We start from the raw sequence: 23,826 nt of genomic DNA, 5'->3' as shown, positions 1-23,826 counted from the left end.
CTAAGTGAAAGAAGCCAATCTCAAAAGGCTACATACTATAGGGTTTCAACTATATGACATTCTGGAAAAGGCAAAATTATGTAAACAGTAAAAAGATCTGTGACTATCTGAGGAGGCGGATGGTCTCGGCTGAGTCAATAGAGCACTGAGGACTTTGAGGGCAGGGGAACTATTCTGCCTGATGTCATAATGGTGGGTATATGTCATTAGACGTTTGTCCAAATCCATAAAATATACAACACCAAGAGTGACCCCTAATGTAAACTATTGTCTTTGGGTAGCAACATAGGTTCATCAGTTGTAACAAACATACTACTCTGGTGGAGGAGGTTGATAATGAGTTAGGCTATGCATGTGCGAGGGTAGGGACTGTGCAGGAAATCTCTAGAACTTCTACTGTTTTGCTGTAAACGTAAAACTGCTCTAAAAAATAAAGTCTATTAAAAGAAAAAAGAACCATACAGCAACTTTGGAATTGAAAAGTAAAATAACTAAAATGAATATTTCACTGGAGAGAGGTTTAGGAGCATATTGAGCTGGCAAAAGACATAATCAGCCAACAAAGATAGGTAATTAAAAGTATCCTGTCTAAGCAACAAACAGAAAAAGAATTAGCAAAAATCATCAGTGTGTCAGCACCCTGTGCGACACCATCAAGACTAAAAACATACACACAATGGCGGTCTCAAAAAGAGAGGACAGACAGAAAAGGACTGGAAGAATATCTGAAGAAATAATGGCTGGCAATTTTCCAAATGTGATGAAAAACATTACTCTCTACACCCAAGAAACAACAGACTCCAATTAGATTTCACATCTACACATATCATAGTCAAATTGTCAAAAGACAAACACAAAAAGAAAATCTTGAGAGTAGCAAGAAAATAACTCCTCATGTACAAGAGATTCTCACGAATTAACAATTGACTTTTCATCAGAAACCATGGTGGCCAAAAGGCAGTGAGATAACATAGACAAAGTGAAAAAAGAAAGACTGTCATTCAAGAACTCTATATGTGGCAAAACTATTCTGCAAAAAACGAAGGAGAAACAAATGATAAACGGAAAAAAAGAAGAAATTAAGATATTCCTAAATACAAAAACAGAAAATTCACTCCTAGAAGATCTGCACTACAAAAAAAAAAAAAATAAATAAATGGAGACTTTTGGTTAAAATCAAAGGACTTATAAGTACCTTATTATATCTATACATAAAATAAAGATCACTGGCAACAGTAGCAACATGAGTAAACAGAAGAAATAGCATTAAGTATATTTTAACTATTTTTCTTCTATGTGATTTAAAAGACAACTGCATTAAGCAATAATTACAAAACTGTGCTTGTGAGCCTATAATGTACAAAGATGTATGCACTTAGCCACTATGCAATAACATACATGTTAAACTCATGTCAAAATCCCTATCAAGTTGGGGCTAAGTTATCCAGGTAATATAAAAAATTATTCAATTCAGAAACTGCATACTATCTAAAGTTCTATTAAGCAAACCCTCAATAAAAATATGAAGACTGTAAATGAGTTTCAGAGTTAAGTTTTTTCAGCTTCTGCACAACAAACAATGAACAAAATAAAAAGGAAAATATGAGAAGTACAAAGTATGAGAAGCTATTTGCAAACTATTTATCTGATAAGTGGTTAGTATCCAAAACATATCAGGAATGTATTCAACTCAACAGCAAAAATCATCAGTATCATCCTTCAATTCAAAAATGGGTAAAGGTACTGAACAAGGACTTCTTCCAAAGAAGAAGATACACAGATGGCCAGCAGATCCATCAAGTGCACAATGTCATTAATTATCAAGGAAACACAATCAAAACCGCAGTAAGATGTCACCTCACATCTGTTAAGGTAACTATCACCATAAAGACAAAATGTAACAAATGTTAGTGGGGATGTTGGGAAAAGGGAATCAATGGATTCCTCAGAAGATATCTAGAATTGGGTTTTCATTTCCTAATAATCAATACCTTAAATTTCAGCTATTTACCCAATTAATTCATGGACACTGAATTAATGCTGTATTAAATTATGGAGCTCTAGCAAAATCGCATACCAGTGATATTCACATTGGTTGAAATAATACTCTGAATTTTAGGGAGTTAAAAATCAATTATCAAATGCTCACTCTGGTAGGGCATTATAAACACCAATTTATAATTAATGGGAAAATGATAAAATGAACACTTTAAACAATAAATTTATATTCTAGAGCAAACTAAGGATTATAAAGAACTTTGTTGTTTATTCATTGATTTATTCAACAAGAATTTATGGGACACCTGCTATGTGCCAGGTACTATGCAAGAAACTAGAGACAAAAAGATAAGGTCCCTACCCGCAAAGTGTACATAGCCTAGTGAGAAGCCCCCATTCTGAAATCAAAGAATTTATGAGTAGAAGGGACCTTATAGTTCCCTTATTTCAATATAAGGAAACAGACTCACAGCTAGTTTAACCACAAAGGCAGACACTCAGGTCTACAGAAATCCCGCCTCGTGTGTTCTTTGCATATTCATTTTCTTATGATTAAGAGTGATGATGGAGTGTTTCAATGTGAGTGAACTACAAATAAGGAGCTGTGAGTAAAACATGAGATAGTTACTAAATTAGAGACAGAAATGCCTAATGGATATGGACAATTTATTTAATAATTTAGAGACAGAAATTCCTAATAGATCAGTGATATCATGATAAAGGCCCAATAAGAAACTAAAGCACTAAAATAAGAAACTGAAGAACTAAAATAAGGTAACATAACATTAAGACTTCTAAGCCATAATTATGATTTTGCCTCTGCTTACTGATTTGTAAAAATGGGGATACTAAAAGTACTTATTTCATGTGATTGTTAGGAAAATTAAATTAATACTTAAAAGCACTTAGTAAGCATAGTACCTGGTAAATACTCAGGAAATGTTAGGTGTTCTTATGGACAATCATTTCTTAAATGTACAGGTGTGTCATATAAAGATTTTTTAAAAATGATCTTTAAGGAATTATCCTATTATTATGATAGTCTTATTATTGTTTTTTAGCAACTAGCAAAATGTAACACTAAAACATGAATTCTTCAGAAAATGTTTAATAGGCACACTATCAAACAGTATCACCCCCTTCTCTATAAAGACATGTATCAGTCCTAAAATTACAGGAAAGATATACATTAATTAAATTACTAATTTAAATTAATAGTTATACTCAATTATAATTTAAATCAATTAAAAAGTCATTCAGTTCTGTATTCTTAAGATTATAAATCCTAAATATAATTAAGAGAATGTTCAAAGATGACTTTCAAGTAATTAAAAAGTTTATGCAACTTTTCTCGTAGAAAATTTTCTTAAACTAACATCTTTGAAATAACCATGCATTGTATATATTAATGAAGCATTTATATTAATATCATCACCCAGTATCAATAACAAAATAAATAACATTTATGTCCACTTACTGCAATCTCTCTACAAGCCGACATAGATATTCCTGTGCCTTCAATTTGCTTCAATGCATATTCTTTTTCATCTTTTCTGCATAGGAACAAAAAAAATTATTTCTTTCTATATATTTTCAGATTCAAAATTATAACTATAATAAAAATGAAATGCACTAGCCTCAGTGATATGTAAATGCTCTCACTATGCATGCATTGCTTATTATTTCTGATAACATTTCAACTATAAAATGTGAAATACCAAAAGAAACTCATGTCACAATGAAAACATTAGATAAAGTCAAAACACAAACTACAAAATTGAAATGGAACAGGATACTAAACACAACACTAGTTTCAAAAAGTAAATAAGCATAAATATAAACTCAAGCATATTGTAAGGTAATTCTACTGTCTTAATTATCTGGAGTCTATGAAAGCATTCTGTTATAAACATTAATTAAAAACTAAATGACAGATGTAAACTTCTATATTTATTCAAAATAATTTCATAGTATAAGACCATGTAATAAATGGAGTAGTTACAGAAGAATGTTGACCCACTGTGTGTGTATGTGTGTGTGAGTTAGTCACTCAGTCGTGTCTGACTCTTTGCGACCCCATGGACCGTAGCCCGTCAGGCTCCTCTGTCCATGGAATTCTACACGGAAGAATACTTGATTGCTCTTTCCTCCTCCAGAGGATCTTCCCGACCCAGGTATCAAACCCAGGTCTCCTGCACTGCAGGCAGATTCCTTACCGTCTGAGCCACCAGGGAAGCCCTGTTGACTGACTGAGGCACACTAGTTTTCACCAAGGATAGGCAACATTCAAAAGCCCTAAGACCTCAACCAAAATCCTTGGAAAGAAAGACTTCAAAACTAGCCACCAATACCTCATTCTCAAGATCCCTAGGAAAAACTTGGTAGTTGCAGTGAATTTTCCAATTAAAGGAGGTAGGATTGGAATTTTGGGAGACTCTGATATCAGTAGTTACCAGGGTGCTTAACCAAGGGAAGACAGCAGCTCAATAATTGGGGATACCATCCATAAAAATAGTATCAATGAGTGTCCAGTGTGATGAGGTATCTTCAGAGTATCGACATCAGGACCAGCCAAAGCAAGGCCCCAACTGATTGTAACAAATGTGACTCCTATCACTGGTTATTCTGACAAGAGGAGTATAATCCATGCCCTCCAAGTTTTGCCTTTTGATTATATTAGAGCTTCAACAATATATCATCATGTCATAAAGATTTCATCAAATGATAGTACCTAAGTAGTGCCTCAACATCTTACTTACCTATTGCTCATTTTCCCCACTCTGTTTACTAGCAGATAAAGCAGTTTAAGAGCATATTCATAAAATGCATTTTAGAACATCATTTCATGTGCATTTTAAAGATTTTCACAATCATCTGTGTTTTGGGCAAATAATTGAGTTATGGCTATTTTTTCCAACAGTCTGAATATTATATACATTTTTCTACCAATATATGGCTTTCAAAACAAGCAGCATTTTGATAAACAGAAATTGCACATGTCAACAGACAGACTGTTCTGCAATTACTAAAATGGTAATCACAAAGATCATTAGAAACATGAAAAATATTTATCATACACTGTTGAGAAAATACATAAATTATACTGTACTAAAAAAATACACACACTCAGATATATGTTGAAGGTGAAAAGTGAAAGTGTCAGTCACTCAGTCGTGTCTGATTCTTTGTTATCCGATGGACTATAGCCCATCAGGCTCCTCTGTCCATGGAATTCTCCAGGCAAGAATATTGGAGTGGGTTGCTATTTCCTTCTCCAGGGGACCTTCCCAATCCAGGGATTGAACCCAGGTCTCCTGCATTGCAGGCAGATTCTTTACCAACTGAGCCACCAGGCTTGAAGACCATTGAGGGTGATACAAAAAAAGAAAAACAGTTGTGTTAAGATGTAGAAAGTTATGCTAACCAGCTTTAGTACTAATATCATATTGTCTCTTAAATTAGAATTAGAGGGGAAAAGAAAAAAAATAATTTGACGCTTTGAAAACAATTGACTATTAAAATAATCTTTAGTATTTTCAAAGTAGTATCTAAGGCATGTTTCAAAGACTTGTTTTAAAGAGCTTAAGTGATCCCGTTTTCCTTTTCTTCTATCCTGTTTTCTCCAAACATAAAACTAAACATTTTTCAGACCACCCAGAGGCCACTAAGAAGCAGGTGGTGAATGTAATTAAAGCCAAATATCCCCCCTACCTTGAAAGTATGTGTGCATATGCCTGTGAAAGCGTTTGTGTCTGAGATGCTTAACACAATGCTTACAATGCAAATTTCACACAATCAATAATTAAATTTACTATCAGGTAACAACCACTAAATATTTAATTAAATAGATTCCTAAAGTTAAAAACGATTTCTGACAAAATCTTCACATGAAATTATACTTTTCTTTTTAAAGAAATATTCCAATCCTCAGTTCCCTAAATGAAGTGCTCCAGAAGCTCATGTAATTGCATAGTTTTATTTTTAATACTGTAAAGAATATTACACAATCTGGATAGGTTATTGTTGCTATGGAAACTATAAGATTTTTGCAGTAAGTCAAAAAGTGCAAAATTAACACATCACATTAATGACTTTTGAATTTCACATCCAGGCTGTCAAAGGAATTTGAAAGCTTGAGCAGAATAGATTGAAGCATAGGCCTCTTGCTCTGAATTATATGGATAGGATCTATGAACAAACCCAGTAATTATTTCACTTAATAAGTTTAAATATAACTTCCATCTGCTAAATTAATAAAATACTCAAAGATCTGCAGACTTAAGGCTTATCTGCAGCTTTTGTGTTGAGAATGAAGGAAGATGCATGCATGATTACCAGTTCTCTTCTATGTTAACTGTCAGATGATAAAATGATGATGTGGCACCTCTGAGGTTCACCATATGAAGAATTGGCAGAAACCCAGAGGGCATATGGACTCACTTTCATCACTGTACTATGTCAATGCCAATCTGTGGTCAGATGCCAATACCTTAGCTATGAAAACTGAAGATCTGTCCTTTCCCACAATGCCCACAAGTATTTTGATGACTAGCACATGGGACACAGAAGCTTTATAGCTCCCATCCCATGTGAGAGCTCTCCAGGAGCTCATGTGAAAATTCACACCCCACAGCTTACATGTTTCAGGCACAGATAATACGAAGTATCATAAAGGGTATAATTTACTCTTTTACCTGAAAAGGCTGAACATCAGGTGAACCTGGCCTCCATGGCTATGACGACCTAGTTTTTAGAGGCAGCTTAGTTGCCTTTCTTAACACTATTTTATTTCTAAAATAAAACAAGTTATTATTTACTATAATAAAGACAGACAAAGTAATTGCAAAGCCTTCAGGGAAACTGCTTGCTAAATTTTAGTGTATATTAGATACTACAGTCAGAGCAACTGCACACTGGAAATAATTAAAGGAGTTTACTAAGTAAATCCAGGTGAATTAAAAGTAAATATATAGTATAAACCTGGTTTTATCTAATACAGAATGCTTTAAAGACATTTCTCCTGGGACTTCCCTGGTTGTCCAGTGGTTAAGAATCTGAGCTTCCACTTCAGGAGGTGTAAGTCTGATCCCTGGTCGGGGAACTAAGATCCCACATGCCATACCACAGAGCCAAAAAGAATAAATTAAAAAAAAAATTCTTTTAAGACATTTCTCCTATACATCTGCAATATGTATTAAAAGCATGCCAGCTTCTTTCTCAGCATTCATCACACACACACACACACACAAACTGTTCAATGGGAACATTATATAACAACAAAATAGAAAAATTAATTTGGCAGAGACTGGGATTCTATTACATTTTTCATCTTAGACACTATGTTCTGGAAAACTCTTGATGCAAGCAATTCTATAGATAGTAGAAAAAAATAAGAAGCACATACTTGTGCAAATTGTAGAAATGGCAGTCTTAAAATGAAAGCTTTATCCCAGTTAGAAAACTAGGCTCAGTGGAAAAATTTAAATGCAATTCAGGGAAGAACTACTCAAGCATCAAGAAGCAGGTTCATCTTTTGACTGAAATATTAGGAACCAGTTTGACAAAAAACATAGTCTTATACCTTTCAGAAATGCTCAAACTTGGTATCCAGCGTCCAGTCACTTTTAGCAAGCTGAAGAATCATTCAACAGCCTGTATGCATGAGTGCAGTTAAGGTTTGGCCAAACCTCACTAATTATAAATTAGACATGTCCAAGGCTTTCTGGCTTCTATCAATAACACTACCAGCTGTCCAGCTCAGCCTGGGCCATCTTTGGTCCCAAGAATGTATGACAGACAAACAATTCAGAAGACTCTTTTAAGAAAAGATGAGGGAGGCAAAAACCACCACAATATTGTAATTAGCTTCCAATTAAAATAAATTAAAAAAAAAAAAAAAGATGAGGGAATTCAAGCTCAAGCAAAGTCGAGCGAAATTTTTCAGTCTTCAAACTATAGGGTTAAAATCCTTTTTGCTTCAAAGGAAAACAGAAGGTCCTTACTATTTTATTTTACATCAAGCAACAAACAAATGCAGAGTCAATATTTTACGTTCCAACACTGTGCCAAATTCTGAGGATGAACAAAATTAGAGACTAGCTACCCTAGATATCACAGAGTTCACAACCCACCTGGAAAGAGATTTTGAGTGAGCAGGAAATATAAACAGATAACCCTGATACAACTGCCTCTGTGCCCAAGACATACGCACTATAAGCACAGAAAGAATGCCACTGGTATTTAAGGAAGATAACTACAGAGTAATGCCATTGAGGGAAGAGTTTCCTGGAAAGAGAAGGGACAATGGGAGGGTCAGAGAATTTCAGGCAGAAGTAGGGCATGAAAAAACTAACAGAGGCATATTCAGGAAACAGCTGGTATTCAGTACAGCTGGAAGCAGAGGGCATGATGACAAAGGGCCGGAGACAAGTTTAGGTTAGAAAAGAAGAGGGAAGGAACCAAGAAAGTGCCACAAAATAACGTGTGCTTCATATGTAAACAGTGAGGAGCAAAAAGGTCAGAAGGGGTCCAATATGCTACTGAGGAAGGGCAGAGGGCAATAACTAAAAGATCCAGAACAAATGAAGAGGCTGAGCCAAAGCAGAAATGATGCTCAGTCATGGATGTGTCTCGTGGTGAAAGTCCAAGGCTGTAAAGAATAATATTGTATAGGAACCTGGAATGTTAGGTCCATGAAGCAAGGTAAATTGGACTTGATCAAACAAGAGATAGCAAGAGTGAACAACACCTTAGGAATCAGTGAACTAAGATGGACAGGAATGGGCAAATTTAATTCAGATGACCATTATATCACTACCGTGGGGAAGAATCCTTTAGAAAGAAATGGAGTAGCCCTCATAGTCAACAAAAGACTCTGAAATGAAGTACTGGGTGCAGTCTCAAAAATGACAGAATGATTTTGGTCTGTTTCCAACGCAAACCATTCAACATCAGTAATCTATTCAACAGTAACCATTCAACAGTAATCTAAATCTATGCCCCAACCACTAATGACAAAGAAGCTGAAGTTGACTGGTTCTATGAAGACCTACAAGACCTTCTAGAACTAACACCAAAAATGATGTCCTTTTCATCACTGGGGACTGGAATGCAAAAGCAGAAAGTCAAGATACACCTGGAGTAACAGGCAAGTTTGGCCTTGGAGTACAAAATGAAGCAGGGCAAAGGCTAACAGAGTTCTGTAAAGAGAACATACTGGTCAGAGCAAACATTCTCTTCCAACAACACAGGAGACAAGTCTACATGTAGACATTATCAGGTGGCCAATACTGAAAGCATTAATTACATTATTTACAGCCGAACATGGAGAAGCTCTATACAGTCAGCAAAAACAAGACCTGGAGCTGACTGTGGCTCAGACCATCAGTTCCTTATTGCGAAATTCAGATTTAAATTGAAGAAAGTAGGGAAAACCACTAGGCCATAAATCAAATCTTTTATGATTATACAGTGGAAGTGAGGATTTGATTCAAGGAATTAGAACTAGTAGACAGAGTGACTGAAGAACTATGGACAGAGGTTCATAACACTGTATAGGAAGTGGGGACCAAAACCGTCTCAAAGCAAAAGAAATGCAAGAAGGCAAAGTGGTTCTCTGACAAGACTTAACAAATAGTTGAGGAAAGAAAAGAAGCAAAAGGCAAGGAGGAAAAGGGAAAGATACACCCAACTAAGGGCTTCCCAGGTAGCACTAATAGTAAAGAATCCACCTGTCAATGCAGGAAACAACAAAGATGCAGGTTTGATCCCTGGGTCAAGAAGATCCCCTGGAGGAAGGCATGGCAATCCATTCCAGTATTCTTGCCTGGAGAACCCTATGAACAGAGGAGCCTTGTGGGTTACAGTCCATCGCGTCGCACAGGGTTGGACACTACTGAAGTTACTTAGCATGCATGCATGAATACCCAACTGAATGCAGAGTTCCACAGAATATCACGAATAGCCTTCTTAAGTGAACACAAAGACACAGAGGAAAACAATAAAACGAGAAAGACCACAAATCTCTTCAAGAAAACTGGAGATTATCAAGGGGACATTTCATGCAAGGATTGGCACAATAAAGGACAGAAACGACAAGCACCTAACAGAAGCAGAAGAGATTAAGAAGAGTGGCAAGAATATACAGAACTATACAAAAAAAGTCTTAATGAACCAGTTAATCACGACAGTATGGTCACTCACCTATAACCAGATATTCTAGAGTGTGAAGTCAAGTGGACTTTAGGAAGCATTACAACGAACAAAGCTAGTGGATGCAGTGGAATTCCAGCTGAGCTATTTCAAATCCTAAAAGATGATGTTGTTAAAGTGCTGCACTCAATATGCCAGCAAATTCAGAAAACTCAGCAGTGGTCACAGGACAGGAAAAGGTCAGTTTTCATTTCAATCCCAAATAAAGGCAATGTCAAAGAACACTCAAACTACCATACAACTGAACTCATTTCACAAGCTAACAAAGTTATTCTCAAAATCTTTCAAGATAGGCTTCAGTAGTACATGAATCGAGAACTTCCAGATATACAAGCTGGGTTTAGAAAAGGCAGAGGAACCAGATCAAACTGCCAATACTTGTTGGGTCACAGAGAAAGCAAGGAAATTCCAGAAAAACATCTACTTCTGCTTTATTGATTATGCTAAAGCCTTTGATTATGTGGATCACAGGAAAATGTGGAAAATTCTTAAAGAGATGGAAGTACCAAGCCACCTTACCTACCTTCTTGAGAAATCTGTATGCAGACCAAGAAGCAACAGTTAGAACAGGACATGGAACAAGACTGGTTCCAAACTGGGAAAGGAGTATGTGAAGGCTGTATACAGTCACCTTGCTTATTTAACTTATATGCAGAGTACATCATATGAAATGCTGGGTTGGATAAATCACAATCAAGATTGCTGGGAGAAATATTGACCACCTCATATGCAGATGATACCACTCCAAAGGCAGAAAGTGAAAAGGAACTAAAGAGCCCGTTGATGAAGGTGAAAGAAGAGAGTGAAAAAGCTGGCATAAAACTCAACATTCAAAAAACTAAGATTATGGCATCCAGTCCCATCAGTTCACGGCAAATAGAAGGGGGAAAAGTGGAAACAGTGACAGATTTTATTTTCTTAGGCTCCAAAATCACTATGGACTGACTGAAGCCATGAAATTAAAAGACGCTTGCTCCTTGGAAGAAAAACTATGACAAACCTAGACAGCATATTAAATAGCAGAGACATCACTTTGCCAACAAAAGATCTGTATTGTCAAGGCTATGGTTTTTCCAGTAGTCATGTATGGATGTGAGAGTTGGACCATAAGGCTGAGCATCAAAGAATTGATGCTTTCCAACTGTGATGCTGAGGAAAACTCTTGAGAGTCATCCCCTGGACAGCAAGATGAAACCAATCAATTCTAAAGGAAATCAACCCTTAGTATGAATTGGAAACACTGCTGCTGAAGCTCCAATACTTTGACCACCTGATGTGAAGAGCCAACTAACTGAAAAAGACCCTGATGCTAGGAAAAACTGAAGGCAAAAGGAGAAGGGGGTGGCAGAGGATGAGACAGTTAGATAGAATCACCAACTAAATGGACATGAACTTCAACAAATTCTGGAGACAGTGAAGGATAGAAAAGCTTGGCGTGCTGCAGTTCATGGGGTCAAAAGAAGTTGGACATGACTTGGCGACTGAATAACATTAGGGGTACAGAATTTAGTAACTAATTTGATTATGTAGGTGAAGGAGAGAAAGACTGTGAAGATGGGTGAAACTTCCATTTTGCCTAATTGTGCCAATAACGACTAAGCAGAGAAATGATGACATGAATGCTGCTGCTGCTGCTGCTGCTGCTGCTAAGTTGCTTCAGTCGTGTCCAACTCTGTGCGACCCCATAGACGGCAGCCCACCAGGCTCCCCCGTCCCTGGGATTCTCCAGGCAAGAACACTGGAGTGGGTTGCCATTTCCTTCTCCAGTGCATGAAAGTGAAAAGTGAAAGTGAGGTTGCTCAGTGGTGTCCAACTCTCAGCGACCCCACGGACTGCAGCCCACCAGGCTCCTCCGTCCATGGGATTTTCCAGGCAAGTGTACTGGAATGGGGGATGACATGAACAGAGACCAGTAAATACAAGATTTTATCCTAATGGCAAGGAAAGTTATGTACAAAGTTTACTCTTATTAGAAAGGACTGAGATTAGAGGTATGGAAAACAATGAGGAGATAACTGCAATGAAACTGTAACAAGGAAAGACCCTGGATCAGCATAAGAAAATGTCAGCTTCCAAAAGGGGCTGACGACAGTCCTGTTGAAACAGCCTCATGGAAATGAAGGAGCTAGGCTAGCAGCCAGAAGCAGAGCTCAGATGAAGCCTTCCAAGCACAACATTCTCCAAAACAGAATGGCAACAGTAAGACTGGCAAAAAGAAGGAATACTTGTGACAGTCATTTTAGAAGAGGAATTGGCAGGACCACATGAACAAATAATGAAAATTAAGAAGTCTGAATCCAGGATTAGTCTGGGTTTCTGAGCTTGGTTGATGCAGAGGATGATACCATTAAGAAGGAGACTCAGGTCACATCTCTGAAGATTCTTCAGCTTGTAAATCTTTCTTTCAGCTAGAAAGAAAAACTCCAATCAAAAATAAAATATCTGAGACGTCCAAAGGGGAGATGTCCTAAAGATGTTAACAGGCTTACTGTGGTGATCATTTCACAATATATATACAAATATTGAATCATCACAGTGTTTTACACCTGGAACTAATATTGCTTGTCAATATACCCCAGTTTTAAAAAAAAAAAAAAATTTACTGAGGGAGTTTCAGATTTAAAGGACTTAATCCCACAGATGTGATACTGGATTGGAGGAATTTTTTTTGGCACCTCAAAAAGAAGTTGAGGCAACATGGGAATGAGAAAAGGAGAAAAAGAGAGCAGGAAGAAGAACAATTTCTGAACTTCTGTCTCACATCCCTTAAGAAAACAAACAATTCTATGAATTCATCCTTTTTCTTTGCCAAACTTTAAGAACAGAATTCAAATTAATGAAATCACCAGAAATATAGTACTCTTTCTCAAGACTGTTTTGGCTATTCAAGGTCTTTTGTGTTTCTACACAATTTTTAAATTTTTTGTTCCAGTTCTGTGAAAAATGTTATTGGCAATTTGATAGGGATTGCATAGAATCAGTAGACTGCCTTGGGTACTATGGTGATTTTAACAATACTGATTCTTCCCATCCAAGAACATGATTTATCTTTCCACATGCATCATTTTTTGTGTGTCTGACAGATTTTGGAGTACAGATCTTTTGCCCCCTTAGGTAAGTTTATTCCTAGGTATTTATTCTTTTTGTTGTAAATGGAATTGTTTCCTTAATTTATCTTTCCAGTATTTTGAAGATAGTGTATAGAAATGCAAAAGATTTCTGGGTACTTATTTTGAATATAGCAACTTTACTGAACTCATTGATGAGCTCTAGTAGTTTTCTAGAGGCATCTTTAGGATTTTCTATGTATAGTATCATGTCATCTGCAAACAGTGACAGTTTTACTTCTTCCTTTCCAATTTGGATTCCTTTTATTTCTTTTTCTTCTCTGATTGCTATGGCTAGGACTTCCAAAACTATGCTGAATAAACATGGAGAGAGTGGGCATTCTCGTCTGATTCCTGATCTTAGCGAGAGTGCTTTCAGCTTTTCACCACTGAGTATGATGTTAGCTGTGGGCTTGTCAATAATTGTTTTCTTCGAGAAGAATCCTGCCATAAATGAATGTTATATCTCTTTTCTTTAATATGTGATGATTTGGCTTAGCAATTTAAGAGGCTTCATATCTCATAGAAAAAGAACAAAACAATATAGAATAAAAACTTGGAAAATAAAACTAAAGAAGTATTATTTAGTTTTAAATTGGTAATTCTGAATTACTCAATATCACTCTATATTCACTCAGCCTAGCAGTAATGATTCCTTATTTGGAAACTCTTTACAAAATAAATGACAGTGATACTCTATCATATGGCTATAACAATTATCAACACATGGCCAGTCTTATTTCTACTACCTCCACTTTTCTTATTTTGAAACAAAACCCAGACATCACATCATTTGACTTGCCATAACAATTCAACACCATAGCATTTTTAATTATCAGGATTTTGAATTTAAATGACAACATTCCTTCAAAAATAATTCTAAAATATTAAAAACCTTGTACCTCAGGGTTCACCGACTCAATGGACATGAATTTGAGTGAACTCCAGGAGACAGCGGAGGGCAGAGGAGCCTGGAGTGCTGCAGTCCATGGGGTTGCAAAGAATTAGACCAGACTTAGCAAATGAACAACCACCACCACAGGATATTGCTAATATTTTGTACTCCCCTTATTAACAAATCATGTAATAATACCAGCACCTTCTTTATGTTTCATCTGTCATATATTTCATCTACTCATTCTCTAAACATCACCAAAGTACAGTAAGAGTCTCCCTTATTCAAGTCGAATATTCCCTTGCAACATGGAAATCTGACTATGTTTTTAACCTCCATTCTTTAGAAAGACTACTTTTATTTAATCTCTTTTCTTAAAACTGATTTATTAATTAATATACTTCTCTAAACAATGTTCATTTTATACTATTTGTTTCATTCACAATTCTAAATCAGATAAACATTTACTATTTTAAAAGCTCTAAAATAATAAAATTTCAGAAACTCCTATTGATGGCAAATTCTTCCGCTCAGAAATGATTTTAATTAAAACAAACATATCTGCAGTAATGCTTTATGATTCGGGTATCGAAAACAGAGGCTTCTTTGGTGGTCTGGTGGTTAAGAATCCACCTGCCAATGCAGGGGACATGGGTTCAATTCCTGGTCCAGGAAGATTCCACACATTATAAGGTTGATTAAGCCCATGCACCACAACTATTTAGCTCATGCACCCTAGAGTCCATGCTCTGCAACAAGAGAAACCACCACAATGAGAAGCCAATGCACCACAACTAGAGAGTAGCCCCCACTCACCAAAACTAGAGAAAGCCCACACCCAGGAATGCAGACCCAGCACAGACAAAAATAAACAAATATTTTTTTCAAGTGTTAAGTTTAAAAGATGATGCTGTGAAAAAAATAAATAAATAAAAGATGATGCTGTGAAAGTACTGTACTCAGTATGCCAGCAAATTTGGAAAACTCACCAGTGGCCATAGGACTGGAAAAGGTTAAGTTTTCATTCCAATCCCAAAGAAAGGCAATGCCAAAGAATGCTCAAACTACCAAACAATTGCACTCATCTTACATGCTAGCAAAGTAGTGCTCAAAATTCTCCAAGCCAGGCTTCAACAGTACATGAACCGTGAACTTCCAGATGTTCAAGCTGGATTTAGAAAAGGTAGAGGAACCAGAGATCAAATTGCCAACATCCACTGGATCACCGAAAAAGCAAGAGAGTTCCAGGAAAACATCTACTTCTGTTTTATTGACAATGCCAAAACCTTTGACTGTGTGGATCACAACAAACTGTGGAAAATTCTGAAAGAGATGGGAATGCCAGACCACCTGACCTGCCTCCTGAGAAATCTGTATGCAGGTCAGGAAGCAACAGTTAGAACTGGTTCCAAATATGAAAAGGAGTACATGAAGGCTGGATATTGTCACCCTGCTTATTTAACTTATATGCAAATACATCATGAGAAACGTTGGGCTGGAAGAAGCACAAGCTGGAATCAAGACTGCCAGGAGGAATATCAATAACCTCAGATATGCAGATGACACCACACTTATGGCAGAAAGTGAAGAAGAACTAAAGAGCCTCTTGATGAAAGTGAAAGAGGACAGTGAAAAAGCTGGCTTAAAGCTCAACTTTCAGAAAACTAAGATCATGGCATCCGGTCCCATCACTTCATGAGAAATAGATGGGGAAACAGTGGCTGACTTTATTTTTCTGGGTTCCAAAACCACTGATGGTGACTGCAGCCTTGAAATTAAAAGACGCTTACTCCTTGGAAGGAAAGTTATGACCAACCTAGACAGCATCTTAAAAAGCAGAGACATTACTTTGTCAACAAAAGTCCGTCTAGTTAAGGCTATGGTTTTCCCAGTAGTCACGTATGGATGTGAGAGTTGGACTATAAAGAAAGCTGAGTGCCAAAGAATTGACACTTTTGAACTGTGGTGTTGGAGAAGACTTGAGAGTCCCTTGGACTGCAAGGAGATTAAACCAGTCCATCCTAAAGGAAATCAGTCCTGGGCATTCATTGGAAGGACCGATGTTGAAGCTGAAACTCCAATACTTTGGCCACCTGATGCAAAGAGCTGACTCATTTGAAAAGACCCTGATCCTGGGAAAGATTGACGGCAGGAGGAGAAGGGGACGACAGAAGATGAGATGGTTGGATGGCATCACCGACTCAGTGGACATGAGTTCGGGTAAACTCTGGGAGTTGGTGATGGATAGGAAGGCCTGGCGTGCTGTGATTCATGGGGTTGCAAAGAGTCAGACATGACTGAGCGACTGAACTAAACTGAATCATTAGCAGATATTTAGTGTAAACCAATTACCTTATTAAACTATTATCTTCCTTTGAGAATTCATGATCTCAAGTTAGACTTACCTGCTATAGAAGGTAAAGCAAGGAATGTCAGACTTCCCTTTCAGAAATGCTTTACTAAGCATGTGCTATGTGCCAGGCTTTGTGCTCTAAGAATAGAAGAAAAAACAAGATGATTCTTTCCCTTGTGAACCTTTACACTGAGAAACACAAAAGCAAGGCATACAATCTGATAAGCACTATAACAGACGAATGTGCAAAGTACATCAGATAAAGAATGTTAAGGGTTTGGTTCTGGTGCAGGGAGTAGATAAAGAGGGATATTAGGTAAATAATTTTCAAAGGGAACATTCTAAGCTGACCTTGAAAGATAAGCAGGATTTCATTAAGCATAGAAGAGGAGTCAGAGACTTAAGGACACCGGAAATGTATGAACAAAGTTTGAAGAGTAAAATCCCCATTATACTCAAGAAATCAGCAGAAGACAGGTACAGTTAGAACCCAAGAGATGAAGTAATACATAAAAAGAGCAAAGAAGATGGAATTAGCATAGTCTTGTATGATACGCTAAAAAGATAGCATTTTTCTTGTATAATATGGGAAGCCATCAGAGGTTTTCAAGCAAGAGAAACATATGATCAAAAAAAAAAGAAACATATGATCAAGCAAGTATTCTCAACAAGACAGAATGGAGAATGAATCACAGGGTTTAAGCCAGAGGTAGAGAGAACATTGTAGAAAGTTCTAGGAAGGATTGATGAAGATCAAAAATAGAATAAATATGGTAAGAATGGAAGGAATGCATCCAAGAGGCCATCCAGATATAGTCTTATCTACTGTGGCCAAATGTATACAGAAACATTGTACTTAAGAAGTATTTGATGAATAAATACATATGCACATATGTGTACATGTACACAAGAGTGCTAAGCAGAGAAACAGCTGAAGACTGAGGTTTCCAGTCAGTGCGTTGTCTCAGTGAAAGCAAGGCTAGTTACACTATACCTTCTACTCCCACTGACCCAAACAAAGAACAGTACTGACAATGAGCCAGTTAGCAAGTAAAGAATAAATTCATTTTGGAGTGTAGATTTTAGAGTGACTACTGGGTAGCCAGGAGGAGATGAACAGAAGGAAATAAAGTGCAATTCAGAAAACTTCCTTACACAGGCAACTGCTAAAATCAGAGGAGTAAACATGATCACAAAGAGAAAGAACACAGCAGAGAAGAGCTGAGAGGCGGTGACCTGGGCTCTTTCACATCCTGTTGCTGTTGTTCAGTCGCCCAGTCGTGTCTGACTCTTTGCCACCCCATGGACAGCAGCACACCAGGCTTCCCTGTCCTTCACCATCTCCGGAGACTGCTCAAACTCATGTCCATTGAGCTGGTGATGCCATCCAACCATCTCATCCTCCTTTTGCCTTCAATCTCTCCCAGCATCAAGGTCTTTTCCAATGAGTTGGCTCTTTACATCAGGTGGCCAAAGTACTGGAACTTCAACTTCAGCCTGGCACCTACCTAATGTTAACATGCATATTGTTTACCAGAGTAAACTGACAAAGCTCATGGGTGGAGGCGAAAGGACTCATGGGCTGTCACTGACCCAAATTTCACCAGTGGCCAAAGAACTTAAGATGATTAATAATGGGACTCGTAACCTCATAGTCACAGTAGCAAAGCCACAGGCGTTCGAAGGCCCTTCTCTACTGAATGCCGCCCTTCAACAGGTTGTAGGAAACATCAGGGACTTTGATAATAGGCAAATCTAGACGCGAGACACTACCAGAAAATTGGTCTGCCTTCTAAAAAATAAAAACCAAAAAGGACTCATAAAAAAGGTCAGAGTATTAGTCTACTCAAGGCACGTAACAACCAAATATTATGCATGAAAACCTTGGCTAGATTGATGCTCACATTAAAAACAGCTACAAGAATGTATTTTCAGGATACCTGGGAAATTTTAAACACAGACTAGATATTATATATTATTTTACAGTGGTAAATTTTCTTTTTCAATTACTTGTTTTAAACACAGGACAATGGCATCATGGTTATGAAGGAGAATATTTTATTCTTAGGAGATATAGAAGTATTTTGGGTAGCATGTCATGACAGTGGCAACTTAATTTCATATGGTTCTATGACAACCAAAAATAATTTACCTATATAAAGAGTAAGAGAAAAAATATACAAAAATGATAACAACAGCTAAACAAACCTAGATGAAGTTTATGTGGGTATTAAATGTTCTAGAGTTTGAACTCTGAACGTCTCTGCTGTTATAAAACTTTTTTTTTTAAGTTTTAAAACACTATTTATTGCTAAGTCTAAAATACTCAAACACCACAGTACAGTGACTGCCAAATCTAAACTGGAGTTTGTGGGGTTTTTTAAAGTTTTTCTTTAAGGGAGCATTTCAGCTCTATGGAGAGGTGTGATACATAAGATGGAGTATCTGGCTGGAGACCAATTTGTCTATGAGTCCAAACCAAGTGGACCCATATGGATAGCTTTTATAAAACCATAAATGGTAACACTGAAGAAACTAGGCAGATCGCTTTATGGCATAATTAAACCGGGCTCACTGCACTCATGGGGTTATTGCAAATTCTGACTAAACCTAAAGAATTTTCAAATAATATAATTATTCCCTTATTTATGTACAAAACTTTTCTTAAGAAAAAAGAAGAAAAAAAATGAGGAGGGAAGCAACTAATAAACAGTAGCTAGAGAAGTAGAAGAAAAATAGTAAGTTGTATATAGAAGCCAAAGAACAGTATCAAAAAAGTAAGTGGCAAAAGCATCAAATGCAGAAGGGAAGTCAAACTGGAAAGAATGAAAAGTAGGTGGTCATATCAACCACCTGATGGTTGATGTTTCGAAAGAACATGATTAGTAGAGCAAATATTTTGTTCAAAATTCACTCAAAGGAAAACAAAAAAACTATACCAAACTCTATTTTGTTATTACACTTCCTTAAAATTGATTCATAGTTTCCTCTCTCTTTTGGAGATGGAGGAAAAACACCTTACTCATTTTTGTATATTTTTTAGGAGCTAACAAAGTACCTTATAAATAGAAGAAACTAAACATTTGTTGCATTGAAATAAACCTGTTTATTAGTCTTGATCAACTTAAAAGATATTTTCAGCATAACAGAAGATCTGGAAAATCTTCTTTTAAAAATGTATATCCTAAAGATAAAATAAAATATTCTGGGGAATAAAATTCAAATGACAGTAAGAATCAAACACCGATATTTATTGGAAATGTATGCATATTTAAAATTTCACCAGAAAACAACAATCTCCTAGGAGAGAAGGAGAAAAGTATCAATATTTTGTCATTCTCTAGTCTAGCGCCATCAGAAAAGATAGAACTAGATCATCAACCAGCTTCTTTAGTTACACTTTTAGATGTCAATCTTCACAAAGTTATATCAAATTTTAAGTATCGATGAAAAACAAATATTCAAAAGAGAAACTAGCAAGATATCAAAATCAACATTTAGAATTTAAATACATACATGTTTTTCACCATATTACTGCAAGTTCAGCCAAATCTAGACCACTGAGGACTCCTCTTTAGATAAGATTTAAGTTTTTACATGCTTCTCCTGGCTGATCTTAAGTACCATGATAATAGAGAATGTGATATTGTAATAGAGTAAGAAACATATATTGTGGGGTCTTCCTCCAGGGCTCTTGGATCACAGCTCCTAAAATACTTGTAATTTCCTAAGTGATTAGAGGATAGGAGCATCTTTTATTATATTATTCATTTTTTACTCCTCGAATATCTCCAGAAGGACAAAAATAAAAGAAAGTTCTTTAGTTATTCATAACAAACCCCTTTCAACCACATCTGAGTTTATGTTATAAAAGTGATTTTTGGCAAGTCCCTAGATAGCTACTGGATGGGGACTGGTTGCAAGGGGAACAAACCAGGTGATTAGAACTTTCAGCAGCCCGTACTGCTGCCCCAACCCAAATGGGAGCCTGGGGATTTAATTATCCACCAATGGTCAACAATTTAATCTATCACGTCCACATAATGAAGCCTCCATAAAAATCCCTAAAGTACAGAGTTCAGAGAGCTTCTGGGTTGGTGAACAAGAACCCATCCACTTGCTGGGGAGGGGCGGGCAGTTGGCACATCCCAAAATTCCATGGGAACATAAGCTCCTGTGCTTGGGACCCTTCCAGACACAGACCTAACCCTATATACTCTTCATCTGGCTGTTCATTTGTATCCTTTAATATATCCTTTGTAATAAACCAGTAAGCCAGTAAGTAAACTGTTGTCCTGAGTTCTATGAGCCATTCTAGTACATGACTGAACCTGAGGAGGGGGTCGTGGGAACCTCTAGTTGGCAGCTGAGTGAGAGGCTGTGGGCAACTTGGGGACCCGTCAGTTGCCAGCGGCATCTGCAGAGGCGCAGTCTAGTGGGACTAAGCCCTTAATCTGGAGTCTGTATCAGCTCTGAGCAGCTGGTGTCGAAACTGAGTTAAACTGCAGGATTCCCAGCTGGTGTCTCAGAACTGGTCAGTACGGGAAAAAAACCTACGTACACCTCCGGTGTCGGAAGTATTCTGGAAAGTATTCAGTGTAAGCAGAATTGTGAACACTGAGAAAAACAGAGGTCTTCCTTTCAGAGAGTCTATTCCTAACATAGTATCTTTGCTAAAATGCAAACCATTTGAACCATTATAATCCACAATCTCTGAAATATGGAAAAAGTGAATTCCTTTAAAGGACTTTACTTGAAATTTTAATCAACATGACATATATCATGAAGTAAAAAGTCAGCTATTAGCTATTAAGAATTAATTTTCTTTTAGTTTCCATATAGGTTGACCTGGATTAATTTATACAAAAATTCAGGTAGACCTAATGATCCATGTCAGATGATCCATTTCACAGGAATGTGAACCTAAGAGCAAATTCTAGTCACTAAAAACCTAAAATACTGAAAAACAAGAGGTCAGAAAAAGGAAGCCATTGCCCAGCCAAGAACAAAAATACCAATAATAACGAGCCAATCAACTTGTAATTTATAAGGGGGAAAAAGCATATTTATTTTGTCATTAAATCATCTTTAAAATATAAAAGGTTATACTGTCTACTATCCCAACACATTTATAGTAAGAATTATAAAAAATAGCTCTATTTCTATAGTACTCAGTGTAAGGTAGGCATCATTCTTAGAACCTCAACTACATTAACACTTTTAATCCTCATCAACATGCTAGGGAGCAAGTATTATACTCTCTCCATTGTTACAAATGAGGACACTGAAAGCAGAGCGGTTACATCATTCTAGATCACACAGCTAGTTAAGGAGCAGATCCAAGATTCACCTGAGTCAGTGCTTCTGGTCACTACAGTTTCGTTTCTTCTCTCTCCCCTTCTGGAGAAAAGGAACAGAATGTGCCAAGGCTCAGAGGCAAAAGAGAACAATGCATGGGAACTTTAGTAAAGCTGGTTTAGAATGGGGAAAGCAAGTTAGAGCTGAACGAAAATGAGGCAGGGCCAGTTCAGGCAGAACAGGCAAGCCACATTAAGGAAACTGGACTGCATCCCAAGAAGAAAAGGATTTTAAGCAAACTGTGCTTTTGTGAACAGGTAGGAGGTGAGGAGAGAACAGGGAGAAAAACATTAAAGGGTCTCTGCTATGGTGGCCTAAATGAGCAGGAAATCCAAAGATGGGAGAGAGATGTGTATGTACAGCTGACTCACCGCTGCACATCAGAGTCACATAGTGCTGTAACGCAACTGTACTCCACCAAAGACTGACTGACTAAGACCTCGGCAGGAGCTTAAGAGACGGCTACAGTCTAAATCAGGATGGCAGCAGAGGAAATAAAAGCAGATGGGTCTGAAAGATAATTAGGAAACAGTATCAACAGGCAGAGGAACCAGAGATCAAATTGCCAACATCACTGGATCACAGGAAAAGCAAGAGAGTTCCAGAAAAACATCTACTTTTGCTTTATTGACTATGTCAAAGCCTTTGGCTGTGAGGATCACAACCAACTGTGGAAAATTCTGAAAGAGATGGGAACACCAGACCACCTCACCTGCCTCCTGAGAAACCTGTATGCGGGTCAGGAAGCAGTAGTTAGAACAGGACATGGAACAAAAGACTGGTTCCAAATATGAAAAGGAGTACATGAAGGCTGTATACTGTCACCCTGCTTATTTAACTTATATGCGGAGTACATCATGAGAAATGCTGGGTTGGATGAAACACAAACTGGAATCAAGACTGCTGGGAGCAGTATCAATAACCTCAGATATGCAGATGACACCACCCTTATGGCAGAAAGCAAAGAGGAACTAAAGAGCCTCATGATGAAAGTGAAAGAGGAGAGTGAAAAAGCTGGCTCAAAACTCAACAATCAAAAAAGGAACATCATGGCATCTAGTCCCATCACTTCAGGGCAAATAGATGGGGAAACAATGGAAACAGTGACAGGCTTTATTTTCTTGGGTTCCAAAATCACTGATGGTGACTGCAGCCATGAAATTAAAAGATGCTTGCTCCCTGGAAGAAAAGCTATGACCAACCTAGACAGCATATTAAAAAGCAGAAACATGACCTTGCCAACAAAGGCCTGTCTAGTCAAAGCTATGGTTTTTCCAGTAGTCATATATGGATGTGAGAGTTGGACCATAAAGAAAGCTGAGTGCCAAAGAATTCATGTTTTTGAACTGTGGTGTTGCAGAAGACTCTTCAGAGTCCCTTCGACTGCAAGGAGATCAAACCAATCCATCCTAAAGGAAGTCAGTCCCGAATTTTCATTGGAAGGACTGATGCTGAAGCTGAAGCTCCAATCCTTTGGCAACCTGATGCGAAGAACTGCGTCATTTGAAAAGACCCTGATGCTGGGAAAGACTGAAGGCAGGAAAAGCGAACGACAGAGGATGAGATGGTTGGATGGCACCACCAACTCAATGAACATTAGTTTGACCAAGGTCTGGGAGTTGGTGATGGACAGAGAAGCCTGCTACGCTACAGTCCATGGGGTTGCAAAGGGTCTGACACAACTGAGCGATTGAACTGAACTGATCAACAGAATGTGTGGTTAGAAATGAGGAAGTAAAGTAAGAATGAGTGTCAGTTTTTCACTTGGTCAACTGGGTGCCATACACTGAGTCAAAAAGAAAAAGGCAAAAGCTTTTGTAAGTTGACGTTGAGAGGACTGTGGTCCTGTCTAAATGAAGATGTCCAAAAGGCATTTGGATACATCTATTGCTTAGAAGGAAGAC

The 23,826-nt window shown here is 37.4% G+C and overlaps 1 protein-coding gene across 3 annotated transcripts in view; it reads right to left on the bottom strand.

Moving 5' to 3' along the window:
- Positions 1–23,826, bottom strand: part of CDK19 (cyclin dependent kinase 19) — a 268,286-nt gene that overhangs the window by 104,607 nt on the left and 139,853 nt on the right. For all 3 annotated transcript variants that reach the window (XM_065911735.1, XM_065911733.1, XM_065911734.1), the window contains one exon: positions 3,476–3,551. In XM_065911735.1, coding sequence (XP_065767807.1) covers positions 3,476–3,499 — 24 coding nt within the window. In that variant the 5' untranslated portion in view covers positions 3,500–3,551. The remainder of the gene's footprint in view (positions 1–3,475; positions 3,552–23,826) is intronic.

This window comes from Muntiacus reevesi, chromosome 19 (assembly GCF_963930625.1).
Source record: "Muntiacus reevesi chromosome 19, mMunRee1.1, whole genome shotgun sequence".
NCBI classification, from domain to species: Eukaryota; Metazoa; Chordata; class Mammalia; order Artiodactyla; family Cervidae; genus Muntiacus; species Muntiacus reevesi.
Note: the sequence above shows the minus strand (reverse complement) of the source record. Positions and strands in the feature narration are given on the sequence as shown.